Genomic DNA, 19674 nt, shown 5'->3' on the forward strand with positions numbered 1-19674 from the left:
GAGATGCTGGATGTAGTCCTGTGGAACGACTTGCCATGCCATTTCCACCTGGCGCCTCAGTTGGACCAGCGTTCGTGCTGGACGTGCAGACCGCGTTAGACGACGCTTCATCCAGTCCCAAACATGCTCAATGGGGGACAGATCCGGAGACCTTGCTGGCCAGGGTAGTTGACTTACACCTTCTAGAGCACGTTGGGTGGCACGGGATACATGCGGACGTGCATTGTCCTGTTGGAACAGCAAGTTCCCTTGCCGGTCTAGGAATGGTAGAACGATGGGTTCGATGACGGTTTGGATGTACCGTGCACTATTCAGTGTCCCCTCGACGATCACCAGTGGTGTACGGCCAGTGTAGGAGATCGCTCCCCACACCATGATGCCGGGTGTTGGCCCTGTGTGCCTCGGTCGTATGCAGTCCTGAGTGTGGCGCTCACCTGCACGGCGCCAAACACGCATACGACCATCATTGGCACCAAGGCAGAAGCGACTCTCATCGCTGAAGACGACACGTCTCCATTCGTCCCTCCATTCACGCCTGTCGCGACACCACTGGAGGCGGGCTGCACGATGTTGGGGCGTGAGCGGAAGACGGCCTAACGGTGTGCGGGACCGTAGCCCAGCTTCATGGAGACGGTTGGGAATGGTCCTCGCCGATACCCCAGGAGCAACAGTGTCCCTAATTTGCTGGGAAGTGGCGGTGCGGTCCCCTACGGCACTGCGTAGGATCCTACGGTCTTGGCGGGCATCCGTGCGTCGCTGCGGTCCGGTCCCAGGTCGACGGGCACGTGCACCTTCCGCCGACCACTGGCGACAACATCGATGTACTGTGGAGACCTCACGCCCCACGTGTTGAGCAATTCAGCGGTACGTCCACCCGGCCTCCCGCATGCCCACTATACGCCCTCGCTCAAAGTCCGTCAACTGCACATACGGTTCACGTCCACGCTGTCGCGGCATGCTACCAGTGTTAAAGACTGCGACGGAGCTCCGTATGCCACGGCAAACTGGCTGACACTGACGGCGGCGGTGCACAAATGCTGCGCAGCTAGCGCCATTCGACGGCCAACACCGCGGTTCCTGGTGTGTCCGCTGTGCCGTGCGTGTGATCATTGCTTGTACAGCCTTCTCGCAGTGTCCGGAGCAAGTATGGTGGGTCTGACACACCGGTGTCAATGTGTTCTTTTTTCCATTTCCAGGAGTGTATATTGTTCCACTGTACGAACAATGACAATAATTTTAGAAACCACGCTGTAGCTGAAAATCACTGCTAAGGAAACAGAAAATTGTGATAGATCTACCAAGCATGATACGATAATACAGAGTGCTTGGGCAAGATTGCTAACGTAAAGAAGCGGTGCCTTACCTTGTATCCGCGATTGCAGCGTAATTTCAGGTGTCGACATCCGTTACAGTAATTAGTCTTACTTCAGTGTATTCCCATCTCGTATGTCGTTTGCAATAAACATGTAACAAAAGGAAGACAGTACAGTACATATAACAATGCGTCGAGACACGAAGTCGCCAATTTAATTAATTTTTTTTTTTTTTTTTTTGGGTTCTTCGTGACTGGATCGAGACTGTACAATGAATTAAAGTAATCAGTTTAAGAAAATTTAAACAAACTCTCAGCGTATGTCCATTGCATTTACGTTAAAGGTCTGTTCATGTATTTCTTAACCGTTTTCTTCTCTGTGTAATTTTTCTAATATCGGACTTCGTGAAAAGACAGCACCCGAAGACGACGGTGGTTCGAGGTGGACGACTTTTTGCTCAAAAATACGGAACCTTTTGCCATGCCAAGTCACCCAACAATCTTACAATAACTAAAGACACAAAAAAACATAAATAGGTTAGTAATAACTATATTTTGAAATGAAAACATAATTAAAAGTACACTTACATGATGTGATTACGAGTACCGCTTGGTTGCAGCTCGCGAATAAAATAATGAAATATATGTAGTATTAATGGCGGTGTGCCACGTACGTCCGATCTGGCGCAAGACATAGAAAACAAAAGGTGACTCTTCCTCTTTCGCCAATAATATGACGATCAAAAATCTTCAAATGTTTCCAGCGGCTGCATACAATATTTATACAGCGGTGGACTATATCTATGGCTCAAATTTAAACCATCACAACTGACCAGTGCCAAGAATTTGGATTCATCCTCTTCACTGAGCAGTGAGAACTAAGCGACATGCAACTGTTCCATACTACAGCCTACTACCCTCAGAGCAACAGGTTAGTGGAAAGGTGGCATTAGATTCTGAAGTCCTTCATATTTCGCCATGACACGCAATGGGCAGATGAACTACCCTCGCTTCTGTAAGGCACCTGGGCAGCATACGCGGATGACCTCAAGTCTTTACTTGCAGAGGTGTTGTACGGCGAAAGCTTTGCCTTCCCAGCAGACTTTCACTGGGCATCCCCACCACTTACAACCTCAGGGCTACCACATCAACAGCTCCCACATAGCCCCACCACATGCCCATGGGTTACGACCAACCTTCATCCACAAGGGGCTAAGCAAATGCTTTCACACAATACTACGCAATAACACAGTCTGTGCCACACTCCAGCAACCATACACCAGCCGGTACAAAGTACTACAAACAGGGGAGCAAACGTTCTCAATACCGCAAGAGCACTAGCTCAACCACCCCCCAACTCCAATCAGTCTGACATGGATCTCCAACCCGATACAGCAACTTCGACACCAGAACTGGAGACCATTCTTCATGTCACAAACATTGCCGACAGTGACACTCCCTGTTCGCAGTACGGTAGACCGCTCTGCCCCCCACTGTTCCTAGAGAACTATGAATGGGAGTGAACCATTGCCTCCTACACTACGACATGGTGCTCCGCACTGGAAATGGGGCGTTCTGTGGCAATATCGACCGCCAGTGTCGACGCCAGCCAACTAATCTACTGCAGCAACTGTGGACACGTTACCTGTACCTTAAGTTCATGACCTTTGATCGCCAGTTGCCGCTTGTCACTTGAGCTGTGCGGCTCGCGTGAGTGTTTCTTATTTACACTACTGGCCATTAAAATTGCTACACCAAGAAGAAATGCAGATGATAAACGGGTATTCATTGGACAAATATATTATACTAGAACTGACATGTGATTACATTTTCACGCGATTTGGGTGTATAAACCCTGAGAAATCAGTACCCAGGACAACCACCTCTGGCCGTAATAACGACCTTGATAGGCCTGGGCATTAAGTCAAACAGAGCTTGGATGGCGTGTACAGGTACAGCTGCCCATGCAGCTTCAACTCGATACCACAGTACGTCAAGAGTAGTGACTGGAGTACTGTGACGAGCCAGTTGTTCGGCCACCATTGACCAGACGTTTTCAGTTGGTGATAGATCTGGAGAATGTGCTAGCCAGAAAGGCCCGTACAACACCTGCAACATGCAGTAGTGCATTATCCTGCTGAAACGTAGGGTTTCGCAGGAATCAAATGAAGTGTAGAGCCACGGGTCGTAACACATCTGAAATGTAACGTCCACTGTTCAAAGTGCCGTCAATGCGAACAAGAGATGACCGAGATGTGTAACCAATGGCACCCCATACCATCACGTCAGGTGACACGCCAGTATGGCGATGACGAATACACGCTCCCAGTGTGCGTTCACCGCGATGTCGCCAAACACGGATGCGACCATCGCGATACTGTAAACAGAACCTGGATTCATCCGAAAAAATGACGTTTGCGCAAACAGGTTCGTCGTTGAGTACACCATCGCAGGCGCTCCTGTCTGTGATGCAGCGTCAAGGGTAACCGCAGCCATGGTCTCCGAGCTGATAGTCCATGCTGCTGCAAACGTCGTCGAACTGTTCGTGCAGATGGTTGTTGTCTTGCAAACATCCCCATCTGTTGACTCAGGGATCGAGACGTCGCTGCACGATCCGTTACAGCCATGCGGATAAGATGCCTGTCATCTCGACTGCTAGCGATACGAGGCCGTTGGGATCCAGCACGGCGTTCCGTATTACCCTCCTGAACCCAGCGATTCCATATTCTGGTAACAGTCATTGGATCTCGACCAACGCGAGCAGCAATGTCGCGATACGATAAACGGCAAACGCAATAGGTTAGGTTAGGTTAGTGTTTTATAACGTCCCGTCGACAACGAGGTCATTAGAGACGGAGCACAAGCTCGGGTTAGGGAAGGATGGGGAAGGAAATCGGCCGTGCTCTTTCAAAGGAATCAGCCCGGCATTTGCCTGAAACAATTTAGGGAAATCACGGGAAACCTAAATGAGGATGGCTGGAGAAGGGATTAAACCGTCGTCCTCCCGAATGCGACTCCAGTGTTCTAACCACTGCGCCACCTCGCTCGGTCAAACGCAATAGGCTACAATCCGACCTTTATCAAAGTCGGAAACGTGATGGTACGCATTTCTCCTCCTTACACGAGGCATCACAACAACGTTTCATCAGGCAACGCCGGTCAACTGCTGTTTGTGTATGAGAAATCGGTTGGAAACTTTCCTCATGTCAGCACGTTGCAGGTGTCGCCACCGGCGCCAACCTTGTGTGAATGCTCTGAAAAGCTAATCATTTGCATATCACAGCATCTCCTTCCTGTCGGTTAGATTTTGCATCTGTAGCACGTCATCTTCGTGGTGTAGCAATTTTAATGGCCAGTAGTGTATGTTCGGTTTATTCCAACGGCAATAAAGTGTAGAATACGTCGCCACGGGGTCTGTACATCATTCTAATCGAACCCAGCTGCCTGTTATTCCCACATATGTATAAAATCTTTACTTATATATGAAGACAAGTCATAGTTTAAGGTTGTTACCAAAAACCTCGAAAAGTTCTTGACTGAGTACTTGAAATTGTTACACGATACTCTGTTAACATTTGAACAGACATAGGCTATATACACTGAAGTGCCAAAGAAACTGGTATGGGCATGCGTATTGAAATTCAAAGATATGTGAAGAGGCAGAATATGGCGCTGCGGTCAGCAACGTCTATGTAAGGGAAGTGTCTTGCGCAGTTATTAGATCGGTTACTGCTGTTACAATTGCAGGTTATCAAAATTTAAGTGAGTTTGAACGTGGTATTACAGTCGGCGCCCGAGCGATGGGACACAGAGTCTCCGATGTAGTGATGAAGTGGGGATTTTCCCGCACGAACGCTTCACGAGTGTACCATGAATATCAGGAATCGGGTAAAACATCAAATCTCCGACATCGCTGAGGCCGGCCGGAAAAAGATACTGCAAGAACGGAACCAACGACGACTGAAGAGAGTCGTTCAACATGACAGAAGTGCAACCACTCCGCAAATTTCAATGCTGGGCCGTCGACAAGTGTCAGAGCGCGAAACATTCAACGAAACATCATCGATATGGGCTTTCGGAGCCGAAAGTGCACTCGTCTACCTTGATGACTGCACAACACAAAGCTTTATGCCTCGCGTGGGCCCGTCAACACCGATATTGGACTGTTGATGACTGGACACATGTTGCCTAGTCGGAAGAATCTCGTTTCAAATTGCATCGAGCGAATGGACGTGTACGGGTATGGAGACAACCTCATGAACCCAAGCTGTTGGAGGCTCTGTAATGGTGTGGGGCGTGTGCAGTTGGAGTGATATGAGACCCATATACGTCTAGATACGACTCTGACAGGTGACACGTACGTAAGCATCCTGTTTGATCACTTGTATCCATTAATGTTCATTGTGCATTCCGACGGATTTGGGAAACTGCAGCAGGACAATGCGACACCCCACACGCCCAGGATTGTTACAGAGTGGCTACAGCAACACTCTTCTGAGTTTAAACACTTCCGCTGTCCACCAAACTCCCGAGACATGAACATTATTGAGCATATCTGGGATGCCTTGCAACGTGCAGTTCAGAAGAGATCTCCACCCCTTCGTACTCTTACGGATTTATGTTCAGCCCTGCATGATTCATGATATCAGTTCCCTCCAGCACAACTTCAGACATTGGTCGAGTCCATGCCACGTCGTGATGTGACACTTCAGTGTGCTCACAGCGGCCCTACAGGATATTAGGCAGGTGTGCCAATTTCTTTGGCTCTTCTGCGTTTTTTCTTTAACTATAATATATTGCCTTTAGTTTAAAGTGACAGTGAGAGAGAAAATGGTGTGCTGTGAAAAAGTACAGATACGTTTTCTTTCTCGCATTGAGTTTTAACTTAGATGTCAGGGCATTTAATATATTGGACAAATCTTTTCTTCCACATATGTTCTGTCTCGTTATATATAATTTTAAAAAAGTATTGGATAGACAACGGCATGTTGGTTTGTTTTCTCACCACAATCAGTATTAGGGGGAAAGAAAAATGTATTTATGGCTTATTGACTTATGATCAGAATACTACTGTAGAATCTGGATCATCTAAAACTTTGCTGTCCTGTTTGTTCACTGGTTAAAACTGTGAGAAATACTGCTGTTGGAGCTATTATCCTTACAGATCTAGCAGCTGGAGAGCTCTCTCGTGTATCCCTTGTATTAGTGATCCCAACTGACTTGCCCATCCATTTTAAGTGTCTTCATTTTCCAATAGTGGTTTCGTTTGCAGTAACAACAAACAAGGCTCAGGGTCAGAGAAAGGGAAGGAGACAGAAAGATATGGGGAGGGGGGTGGAGAAAATGGACAGAGAGAGGGGAAGGAGGAGATGGAGAGAGACTGGGGGCGGGGCGATGGAGTTGGACAGTGAGAAGGGGAGGAGGAGCAGATGGATAAAGAGGAGGGAAGAGGAGGAGATGGACAGAGAGAAAGGGGAAGAGGAGGAGATGGACAAAGAGAGGTAGAGAAGGAGATAGACAGAGAGTGGGAGGAGAAGGAGATCAGGATGTGTATACAACTCCCATATGGGTTTAGCAATTGTGGAACATTATTGGACTATTCTAGTCTAGTCTAGTCTTTTATGTATTTTAACTATCTTTTAAATTCAGTTATGTAACCTTTGGCTGAAGAGCGGTTTTCATCTGCTACCAGCCCGCCCACTTTGTGGAGAACGAAAAAAGTCATTCACATTGGGCGCCGCGAGGTAACCGCGTGGTCTAAGGCGTCTTGCCACGGTTCGCGCGGCTCTGCTCGTAGGAGGTTCGATTCTTCCCTTGGGCATGTGAGTGTGTGTGTGTGTGTGTATGTGTGTGTGTGTGTGTGTGTGTGTGTGTGTGTGTGTGTGTGTTGTCCTTAGTGTAAGTTAGTTTAAGTTAGATTAAGTAGTGTGTAAGTCTGCCTCAGCAGTTTGGTCTCATAGTAACTTATCACAAATTTCCATATTTCATTCACATTGCGATGTATTTTCCTTATTCACCACTGTACTTGTTTATTGTAATGTTTCCGCGAGTTTCCGATAACTGCCACAGGAGGCCAAGTACGAAAATATCGTGTTCAGATAATAAGAGGCCATGCCATCTGTTTATGTGGATTAGTAACGATTCTACAGATGATTACAATCGTATCACTGCAATTTCATCACCAACAAAGCTGGTTTCACACACGCAACGAAAGTGCCGCCTTATCTAGTGGCATTCTGCAATTTTATGTGTGAAGTCTCAGTTTTAAGTGATGTAACATTAAGAGATACCACAGAAACTTCAACTTGGTTGTATTTTGTTACATTACAAAAATTTCAACTTAACTGACTTTTGTTACACCACTTTCCTTCCACGCATGCTCTCTGGTGGCTGTATTTCATAAGACAAACATTCCATCACAGTTACATGAGTAGGGGGACAAGGCCTGTGCGGCCCCACTCTGACGTCATCAAAGATGGCGGCTGTGCCGTCAGCTGATGACGCAAGTACCATTATCAAAGATGTCGGTTTTTTGCAGGAAAGTACCACGCCCCCCTGCCATGACCCCCCATGGTGGGGAGTCTGAATTTTGGCGGGAAATTGAATTATGTGCTTGTACGGGTCCCTCGTCCCGCTTTTCGACTTTTTTGCATGATGGTGCGTTATCCTCTTGAAAAATGGCCAGGAATTTCGAATTTTGGCGGGAATTTTCCTCTAAGAACTTACTCCTGCAGCTGAGGGGAGTTAGTATGGTGTTGCCCCCAATAGAGACTGCTCATGGTGCCATTCAATTCGAATATAATTTGTTTAAATTTGTATAAATTTGAAACTTCCTGGCAGATTAAAACTGTGTGCCTGACCGAGACTCGAACTCGGGTCCCGAGTCTCGGTCAGGCACACAGTTTTAATCTGCCAGGAAGTTTCATATCAGCGCACACTCCGCTGCAGAGTGAAAATCTCATTTTGTATAAATTTGTTTAAATTTATTATCTACCTGCAGTATCAGTGCTTGTTCAGTTGTTGGTGTGGAAGGAGCATGAGAAAATGTCGGTGCCAGGCAGGGGGAGTATGAATAGCAGTATTACATGCACTCATTCAGCTAGGAGTGCAGCCATAGCCTCCTACATGAAGAATGGTAGCAAGCATTAATGCTTTAACGTATGAAGAGGAAGAGTACAGTCCTGCAAATAAATGCTTTGCATAACACAACACATAGAAACATGTCTCAGCTCCCACCCCACAAGAGACAACTGCCTCCGATCCTGCAAACCAAAGAACTGAACTAGTTTGTGAGTTCACCGCTACAAGGCATCATGATAGGTCACGTTATCGTGCAGTTCAGTCAAAAGGAGCACAGCATCATGATGACATCATGTGTTTTTCTCAGCTGCACATGTGCCCGAGCCTCCCCATCCCCCCCCCCCCCCCCCCCCCCAGCGGTCTTTAGGGAAAATTGGCGGGGAAAAAAATCAGCCTGTCATGGGCTGCTGGTGAGAGGAAGGAATGTACTTTATTAATTTTTGGAACAATTTATTTCGGGACGGATTTCACGTTGTTTATTTATTACGCTGATACAAACACTCACTCTGACATGCTTGGGGTCACAGTATACGGGTTGCAGACCTGGAAACTACTCATAAATAATACAGTACACTGATGTGCGGGGATGCAAACAACTCGGAAATTACCGAAATAATCCAGTACACAGCATACAGACGTCAACCTATTCGTAGATCACTGAAATAATGCGTGTGTAACGCTATGCAAAACACGCCCACAACACTTAAACACCCGAAAATAATGCAGTGCACAAACACTGAGTGCACATAAAAAACGCAACATATCAGCGACTCGAACCCTGATTCTACTGAATGGAAAGCCTAAGTGCACCCCTAACACATAGAAACTGTCCAGATGCGGGAGAGGAAGGTTAGGTTAGTGTACTTTATTTGTTTTGGACGGGAAACTGATGCAAATATCAATCCTAATTACGTAATTAATCACGAAGATCTGGGCTAATTACACAACTATATGCATAGCACTACACAACGACGGCAAAAAAGCGCAATACACTGCAAAAACTGACGATACCATACAACTGGTGTTATCCTGCTCGGAAAAATTTCGCAATACCACACGAAACCAGCGACAGAAACACTACACCTACAAGCTAGGGGGAAAAGGGTGGGGTTTAAGGTACTATCCATATTCTTTTTCGTGGGAAATATGTTCAACTAACTACATGCGGGTGTTGAACAGAGAGAAGTTTAAAAAGTATATTACCTGCAAGTATACATCATATTTCACTGTTTGACATCAGAATTCACTACACACGCCTACTAAAAATCACCCTACAGCCCAGCTAATCGAAGCCAATACACGCTATCACATCTGATGGCAAAAATGCGTCACAGTTCCAATTACAATTTGAAAGTGTCGTGAAAAAACCAGCACTCGTATTGACTGGGTCATAATGCAGCACATGTATTGGGGAAAATCGTTGTCCTAAAAGACTGCAGAGGGGATGGTAATTCAACATGCGCTCTCCTTCATGTACAATAAGAAACTGCAGAAAATCGAAGCCCTCTCATCACCTGCAGGGTCAATGGACCGCGGGAGGGAGCTACTCTACTGACAGCCACACGGCTTGTGATGGCCGCTGTCCGCTTCGAAGCGATGGTACTTCGCCAACATAAAAGCAGGAGGTGAAAGGACGGCACTCCCATATGCATCTTGGTCGTCTAAAGCATAGTGATGCAGCCCCCCATAACGGTTAGGGGGCGCAGCTGTGGCGACGAGCTGTCACAGACTAGACACACCCCCAAAGCCTCCAATAGGCCTCTCGTTCTGGAATGGAAAACACTTTTGTTTATAACGTCATGTAGGACGCTCCAAGAGACCAAGCGACAGCCATGGTCTCGTAGAGAACTCACGCACCATTCTGCACTGGGTTATTTAACATCAACTCGACTTCTGTAATGTTGTTGTTGTGGTCTTCAGTCCTGAGACTGGTTTGATGCAGCTATTCATGCTACTCTATCCTGTGCAAGATTATTCATCTCCCAGTACCTACTGCAGCCTACATCCTTCTGAATCTGCTTAGTGTATTCATCTTTTGGTCTCCCTCTACGATTTTTACCCTCCACGCTGCCCTCCAGTACCAAATTGGTGGTCCCTTGATGCCTCAGAACATGTCCTACCAACCGATCCCTTCTTCTAGTCAAGTTGTGCCACAATAAAGCAACTATTTAGAAAAAAAAACATTCGCGATGATAATAAATGTCCTCTTTCCACTAAAATAGACAAAGTCCTTTTTCCTTCATTTTTATGAGCAAAGTCAGTATAGCTTCTTGCGTTCAACTGAGAAACTTATCCCGTCTGCAAAGACCTTTACATGAAAACTCGAAAAAATAGAAGAAACTGATATTTGCACTTGCGAATACCGATGTCGGTGATATAACAGATTCCAAATCATCCTTATAATTTACAAAGTCAACTAAGGTGTCTCTCATGTCTAGAGAACCAGAAAACGTGTCGTCCACCTGTCTTCCACCTGCTAGATGCACTCAACATACACCATAATCGATCTTCTCTCAACAAAATAAAGACAGGAAATATGAAGAAAGAGTCAATTGGACAATTTACATGGGAGGGAATAATGGTCCAGTGCAAACACACGTCCATATTGAATCTTCTCAAATTTCCAGGCAATCACAAAAGTTGTCCAACACATACTAAGTATTAGTCCGTTATTGGGCCGTCTAGAGGACGAGATGGTTAAGTCAACTACATTCAACAGGCCTCTCCATTCGGATGGCTCCTGCTGTTAGTGGGAAACGTGAATCATTTCCCCCACAGGACACCGCCGCCGCCGCGCCAAGCACGCGTAGACAGAATCATCCTAAGAAATCGGTCAGATATGTATTTGATCGCTATACTTACAATTAAATGTTAGGATTGCGGTTTCAATTGAACGATATTCGACAATGAGCGAAGTATCGGAAATACACCCTGCTGACAGATGTGGCTGTGGAAATAGCAATATCTGTACCATTCTTATGACTTGACATACTTATCCCTTTGCTATCACAGTATTCCACGTCAAATCAATACCTCCTTTACGACTGGACCTAGTCATTTCCTTTGCACATGTCAGAACACAAAATGGTTCAAATGGCTCTGAGCACTATGGGACTTAACTTCTGAGGTCATCAGTCCCCTAGACGTAGAACTACTTAAACCTAACTAACCTAAGGATATGACATACATCCATGCCCGAGGCAGGATTCGAACCTGCGACCGTAGCGGTCTCGCAGTTCCAGACTGAAGCGCCTAGAACCGCTCGGCCACACCGGCCGGCTGTCAGAACACAAACACATACTTTATAAGCCTGATGCTCAAGACGAACCTATGACAATCCCCTACTACTAAGTATAATCTTTAGTCAGTAACTAATTGCTGGCGATACGAAATAATACTGACCGAAAATCAACGATGGGTGGACGTGCCTCATAAGTTTTCTTGCTAGCGGTATCACTGTGTCCTAGAACAAGAGGCGTAATCGTCTTACAAACAGCCAGATGTTAAAAACCACAACCATTTTACCAACACAAGCGGTCCTGGTTCTACAGGTGCATATAAGTATCCATGTTAAAAGCAATACTCGCTTTATAAATCTACATATGGCATTACCTCTGAATGAAGTGGTTTTTTACAGACAAATACCATGACACTGAATATAGACAGTGATCGCCAGAGTGTATAGTATCAGCCCAATTGTGCGGTTACACGTCGCCGACGGTGCAATCTTGTAACAAATTAACAAATTTTGAAAGTGGTTCGGCTAAGGAGCGTTGAATGAAACAGGTATTTTCGACTGCCTCACGCCGCCACCGCCACTAGATGTTTCTCCAGTATTTGTATTGCATTCTGTCTCGAAGCCATGTCAGAGGTTCGGTGATATATCGACTGGGTTATAGGCGATGGTTGATTGAGAAGGATCACAAACAGTAGTAGATGATGTGCTGATTGAGGTCGTAAGAAATGTACACTAGAGTTTCAGATCTCTAGTGCTACGCTTTCGGTAGAAATGCTGTCTCGGATTTGGAGTCAAGTCTTTCCATTCAGACACATACCTGCAATGGATCCTACGGAGTAGTACTTTAATGATTACAGCCACTAGTGAATCATATTTCTGGTACTCTCATATCTCTAAACGAGTCACCTTTCTCGAGCCTATCTGCTACAGTAAAATTCCAATGTGGTTTTAGGTAGTCCCTATGCATCTTGCAATTGCCCCTCAGACTCAGCGCTACCATCGCTGTAGCTTTGCACATGTGATCGTTCCAATGTAAGTCAGAACTGAGCAGAAGTCAGAGACAGCTATATCTACCACCTTCTGCAACCCATGTAAAAAGGCTAAGCTGGGTTACTGCGACAGGACTGTGTTTTGACCATTCGATGGAAACAGGAAGTGGGAGAAGGACGAGGATTTTGCTACTGCACTGTGGGGGCGGTCCCCAACGACATACCAGTACTACAGATCCGCGTACCTCAGGGCCCATTCACGTCTAAAACCCCAACATGCCATCTTCATTATTCTGTACCATCCAACAGAGAAAAATTACGAACTATAAAAGTCCACTAACTTCATCCGATAGAGTACTCGATAAGATTTTTACCGCATCTCTCTCCTCCAATATATCGAAAACAAATACTGTATGTGCGCTGGCATTGAGCACATGTGACGATATATTAAACATACAGGTATTGATCCACTGTACAGACCAGTTTAAAGTTTCATCACCTGTACTGTAGGAGGCTCTAAATCGTTCAAATGGCTCTGAGAACTATGGGACTTAACTACTGAGGTCATCAGTTCCCTAGAACTTAGAATTACTTAAACCTAACTAACCTAAGGACATCACACACATCCATGCCCGAGGCAGGATTCGAACCTGCGACCGTAGCGGTCGCGCGGTTCCCGACTGAAGCGCCTAGAACCGTTGGCCACTCCGGCCGGCACTGTAGGAGGATGATCGTATCCCACAGACTATACTGTAAGTATCAAGAGATGCTCCCTGTGACCCTGTGTCATTGTTTGAAACATTGCTTTTTTTCTGCTGTAACACGCTTTGTACACTGTCAGACATTTTATTTTTCCACCATGACTTCGACGTCTGTGTCAGGTTCTAAACTGACATTAACACGTTCTGATCCATTGCCTCTCGCAGAAAACTTGACGTCGCATGGTGTAAATCAGGTTGTTACTGCTGCTGCCATAACACTCCACACACACTGGATGATTTATTTTAAAGAAAAGACAGTTAGTTACAACATAAGGAATCTGGAAGAATTTGACGGCATTGTGGCGAGTTTCTAAACTGCTGGGCGAAGGTGATTGACGACCTCTACATTTAAACTCATCCGTCACAGTTACAGACTAGATGATAGCTCTGCGTTCCATTTCAACTGATTCCTCATATTGCAGTCACGTACGCGATCACTGTTTCGGTACTAGCCTCCCCCAAGAAGGTGCAGCCCCTCCACCAAAACTCTTTCTCCAACTCAGACAAGCGATGTCAGCCAATCGTTATGTGGTATCCAACAGCGTGCCCATGGACAGATGGAATGGAAAGACACCGTCGATGTATTGTAATAATAAGTAGCACAGTTGATAGTGCGAACAATTTTAGTAATTTTACTGCAATTTCAACACCAACCAATGATGCGACAGCATGTTTCCGAATTTCAGTATCATAGCTAAACCGCCCCTTCTCTATTTTGTGTATCATTTCGAATGTAGAAAGATGACTGTGCAGCATGCCCATTCAATGTTAATTCTCGAACACTTACATCATCAAAGCATACCAGACAGCACTCAACATATTTCTAACACCTTGAACCAAGTGCTTAATTTACGATCCGTCTCTATGCAGATGGGAGTCACAGAGCATTCTCGCAGTCTTAGGATAAAATTAGAAACTGAAAGACCCTCTCGCACTGTCTTTGACCAGCCTGCCCTGTAGCACCATTACCAATTTAATCTGCAGCTGACCAGTGGTAGTCTGCTACATTCCGCGTCTCGTGAATGAATGGAGCATGCTGAGTCCTTGCCCGTCCAAGTGCACAAAACTTCTCCAGACGTACCTATGTCGAGAGGGTTAGCACCGCTTATCGGTGTATAGTAACAGATTTGAAAGTATTGTGCTGTATTAGCAGACAGTTAAGAAGAACAAGAAACGGGTGGTTTTTATGCATGACAGAGCACCAGATGGATGGAGTTCGAAGCATTTTACGTAAATCAACTACACTATCAATTTTAAAGTATTGTTCTAGTGTCTGGGATCATTACCAGGAGGGTATTGGTAAGAGAGAACATAAACACACACACTCCTAAGGCTACACAGTTCTGCACATAAAACAGGCTATAATGTTAGATCGCTTGAGTTTCCGACCTATCTGTCACTTGGAATGTAGCGCTTTTAATATTCCACTGTAAGAAATATATCTCAGCGCATGACATATATCCTTCTTGCAGGTTTCTCTGCGATAAACAATAGTAAGAAACAGTAAAACAAAAAAGCCACTTCCTTAAAACAGAAGCTCGGTGTGATAGGTGCACAACGTAGCTCTCCAGAGATTTATAGCGTCCACTGTTCACATTCGATCACAGTTCAGAAATTATGCTATGCTTGCTTCAGTCCTATATAAAATGATCGTTAGAAACGGAGAACACCTCTTACAAGGAAAGCAGCTGCGTCCCCTAACCATTAGGGCGGGTCTGCATCACTATACTTTAGACGACCAAGATACATTTAGGAGAGCCGTCCTTTTATCTCCTTCTTCTGTGCTGGCGAAGGACCATCGCTTCAAAGTGGACAGAGGCCATCACAAGCCACGAGGCTGTTGGCGGAGTACCTCCCTCCCTCGGTCCATCCACCCTGTAGGTGGTGAGAAGGCTTCGATTTTCGGCAGTTTGTGATTGTACATGGAGGAGAACGCATGTTCAATTACCACCCCCTCTGCAGTCTTTTAGGACGACAATTTTCCCCAGTATATGTGCTGCATTATGACCCGTTCAATACGAGTGCAGGTTTTTTCATGACAATTTCGAAGTGTAATTAGAACTGTGATGCATTTTTTGCATCAGCTGTGATAGTATGTATTGACTTCGGTTAGCTGGGTTGTAGGGTGATTTTTAGTAGGCGTGTGTAGTGAACTCTGATGTCAGACAGCGATAGATGCTGAATGCTTGCAGGTAATATACTTTTTAAACTTCTCTTTGTCCAACACCCGCATCTAGTTAGTTGAACATATTTCTCACGAGAAAGGATAAAGATACTACCTTAAAACCCACCCTTCTCCCCCTAGCTTAACGGTGTAGGGTAGAGTTTGAGTGTTTCTGTCGTTGGTTTCGAGTGGTATTGCGAATTTTTTTCCGAGCAGGATAACACCAGTTGTATGGTATCGTCTGTTTTTGCGCTATATTGCGATTTTATGCCATCCTTGTGCAGCGCCTTGGCTGTAGTTGTGTACTTAGGACCGATCTTTATGATTAATTATGTAATTAGGATCGATATTAGCGTCAGTTTCGAGTGGTATTGCAAATTTATTTCCCAGCAGCATAAGACCATTTGTACGGTACCGTCAATTTTTGCGCTATATCCCGATTTTATGCCGTCCTTGTGCAGCGCTATGCATATAGTTGTGTAATTAGCCCAGATCTTCGTGATTAATTACGTAATTAGGGTCTAGAAAATACACTCATTTTACATTCTAGTACTGCAGTCTGTATGACACAACAGCACACATTGCAGGGTCCTCGTTCAAGAGCATACATCAGTGGACTATGGATTATCCTTAGCAGATAGACTTCATCTTACGACAAGGACCAGAATTAGGTGATATCTTGCCAGATAGTATGTGTCACCCTTATGGCTCACTATGTCGTTTGATTATTGTAAAATATCAAAATCATAGCTCTTTCACGTCTGAAATGTAGAATAATCTCATCAGATTTAATGTAGTGGCACTTTTACATATCATTGCATTACATCAGAGAAATATGTCTTGGTTGTCTAGCGAATAGTGAAGAATTGTCTTTCCACATTTAATGTCTGTCTATTTTCATATTAACAGTTTTCTACCACTCGACAGTGGACAAAGCTCTGAATCAATTATGAGATAAAAAAAGGTTTAATTAAAATTTTATAAATGAAGCTATGTTGTTTTCTATTCTGTGGAATCTCGTTCCAGTTTTAATACTGATTTTGTTACACTTCCAGTTTAAGGGACTGGCGTTTCTTGACAGTCACCTTCAATTATTTGAAATGTTTTCTAAGCCTTAACCATTAAATTTCCACATAACATATCTATCCTAGGCCTCAATCAGTTACTTAGAGAGTCAATTAGATGCTTGATCTGCACATCATATTTACAAAAACGTGATGTCATGGGATGGGAGTGTGAACAATCAAATGATAACAGACAAGACATGCTCGAAAACGTAATGCACAGCGCTCTACTTTGCGAGACAGGGAATTGACCCAGATCCAGATCGAATCTGCGTGGCAGGTAATGACCATGGGCTGGTACAGCGGCCAGCCTAAGTGTGGTTTTAGATTGTTTCCTACACTTGTTTAGGCAAATGTTGGGCTTGTCCCCAAATTCCATCTCAAAGAATACAATACCCAAACAATTATATACAATAACACAAAGAAAATAGTTTACATGGTTCACAGCAGCTGGCACACACATCTACCCTCTTTTACATCATCTTCACAATTGTGCTGTCAGAAACAGCATCTGGGCACAAAGTTAAATATTGGAGATAAAGTTTACCGTATCTCACAAAAGCGGACCCTGTACTAGACAGGACAAACGCTACGGAAAAGAAACAAAGTTAATGACAGACAACGAAATATAACAAAGAAAAAGTATATAGGCACAAAAACAAGATGTTGGCTGTTGTAGTTCAGTTTTCAAACTTTTATTTTGAATTCAAACAAAATGTTCTGCCTGGCATCTGCACAAAAATATCTATTCTTTTTATTTTTACTTCGCATCTTCCTCATTACATAGGCTATAATGAAAAATTTAAGTGTTCCCTATTGAAGCACTACTTTATTTTTCAAATGATTATTTTTAATAGTAGTCCTACATAAATTATCATGTCTACAAATTCATTAAGTTAAGTCAGATTTATAAAATGCTGGTTTATGCCTACAACTAACTAGATGTGCCTTCTCTTTGGTTAGGAAATTTGGACATTGTCTGTAAAACACTACACCTACATCTATACTCTGCAATCCACAGTGAAGTGCATCGCAGACATCCCATTAGTTTCTTACCAATCCATTCACATATGGAGTGTGGGAAGAATGGATGTTTGAATGTGTCTGTGCATGCTGTAATTATTCTATTCTTATTCTCATGACCTCTATGTGAGCAATACGTAGAGGACTGTGGTACATTTCTAGAGTCATCATTGAAAGCCGTTCTTGAAATATTGTTAATGGACTTTCTCGGGATAGTTTATGTCTATCGTCAAGGGTCTTCCAGTTCACTTCTTTCAACATCTTAGTGACACTCTCCCACAGGTCAAACAAACCTGTGACGATTCGTGCTGCCCTTCTCTGTATATGTTCAACATCCTCTGTTTGTCTTGTTTGGTGCGAGTCCCACACACTTAAGCAATATTCTATAACCAGTTTCATGAGTGATTTGTAAGCAATTTGCTTTGTAGATTGTTGCAGTTCCCAGGTATTCTACCAATAAAACGAAGTCTACCTCCTTTCTCATTGATATTATTACAGTCATAGGATACTCGTTTTTTTTTCGTTTTGTGACGTGCACAGTTTTATTGCTCTAACATTTAATGCAAGTTGCCAAACTTTGCGCCACTTTGAAATCTTATCAAGATCCGACTGAATATTTATGCAGCTTCTTTCAGATAATACTTCATTATAGATAACTGCATCACCTGCAAAAAGTCTGACGTTACTATTAATATTGTCTGCAAGGTCATTAATATACAACAGGACCACCAAGTGTCCCAACAAAATTCACTGGGGCATAACTGAAGTTACTTCTATGTTAGACAATGATTCTCCATCCAAAATAAGATGCTGCATCCTCTCTACCAAAAAGCTCTAAGTCAAGTCATAAATTTCACTTGATACTCCATATGATCGAACTTTTTGACGGTAAGTGTAGGTGTGGTATGAGTCAAATCCTTTACGGAAATCAAGAAACTTTTAGTATGTCATGTGCAGTTTTGTTGGCCATTCATGACAAATATTAATTCTATGTCTACTATAATTCTTAAGAGGAATATGATGTTCGAATCATGGAATATTGGTATCAGTGTTACTTAAACGTTTGTGAGATACATCTATAGTCAGAAAAGACTTGTCTACCTCCTAAGTAGATTTGGATTGAGCTGCATCTGTTCGTGGCTTATTTCTATATAGTATAGGTCTAATAATAGATAGGCAATCATTCCTGGAAATTGCCGAAAACTGTATCTGAAGCCACAATTTAAACCTTCTTACTTCCTATTTCGAATTGTGGCCAGTTTATCCTATTTCTTGATTGATAATCAAGCATGTGATTACACAAGAAAAATATGGATAATAATGATCTACATTATAAATTTGTAATAAAACATTGAAAATGGTATGTAAACCTATCTGTGACGTCTTTAAATGATATTTTTCGGTAGCAGAATGATCTCCACATTTTTATATCTTGTTTCAAATTTAAATTAGCACGAAGCATTAGAAATACATGAACAATATAACATGTAGGTTCCTACGACTTCTTGAAGTGCACCATTTCTTACTTGTAAAGTGCGCGCTTTCAAACTTCAGGCGTGCCAACATACATAATGATAAATACTGCAAATTTTAGAAAACACGACCAGTCAGTATTTTTTTTCATGAGCTTATTGAAACGTTTGTTAACTTTACTGGGTTCGCATCTAACGAAAAATTGAAACAAAAGCGCTACAGTTCGCCTGAACCTCGGAAACTATATTTTCGACGCCGTTTCGCAAAAGATGGATAAACTTTGCACAGGAGATTGCCTGGACCAATCAGACTCAAACACGAAGTTGTTGTACATATAAGCGTAGTCTAGTGTCAACGCAGCGTGTTGTCTAACTATTGGATTTGTATTAGCTGACTCGATGGTGTGAAGTGTACACGAGAGGATTTGCTGCTAGCAGAGTACAAAAAGGAACTGATAAGACTGTTTCTTCAGAATGGCGGTTTTTTGGGGTAAGTTACATTACTTTCTGTAATAGTACAAATTCTATGAATGACATTATATAAAAGTAGTCTCTCCATCTTAAAGAATAA

General features: G+C 43.7%; 1 protein-coding gene across 1 annotated transcript in view; it reads left to right on the top strand.

The window, feature by feature from the left end:
* The first annotated feature begins 19397 nt into the window (after window positions 1–19397).
* Window positions 19398–19674, top strand: part of LOC126475691 (protein disulfide-isomerase A6 homolog) — a 44349-nt gene continuing 44072 nt past the window's right edge. The window contains exon 1 of the mRNA XM_050103486.1: window positions 19398–19593. Within this exon, the coding sequence (XP_049959443.1) occupies window positions 19578–19593 (16 nt within the window). The 5' untranslated portion in view covers window positions 19398–19577. The remainder of the gene's footprint in view (window positions 19594–19674) is intronic.

Source organism: Schistocerca serialis, chromosome 1 (genome assembly GCF_023864345.2).
Source record: "Schistocerca serialis cubense isolate TAMUIC-IGC-003099 chromosome 1, iqSchSeri2.2, whole genome shotgun sequence".
NCBI lineage: Eukaryota > Metazoa > Arthropoda > Insecta > Orthoptera > Acrididae > Schistocerca > Schistocerca serialis.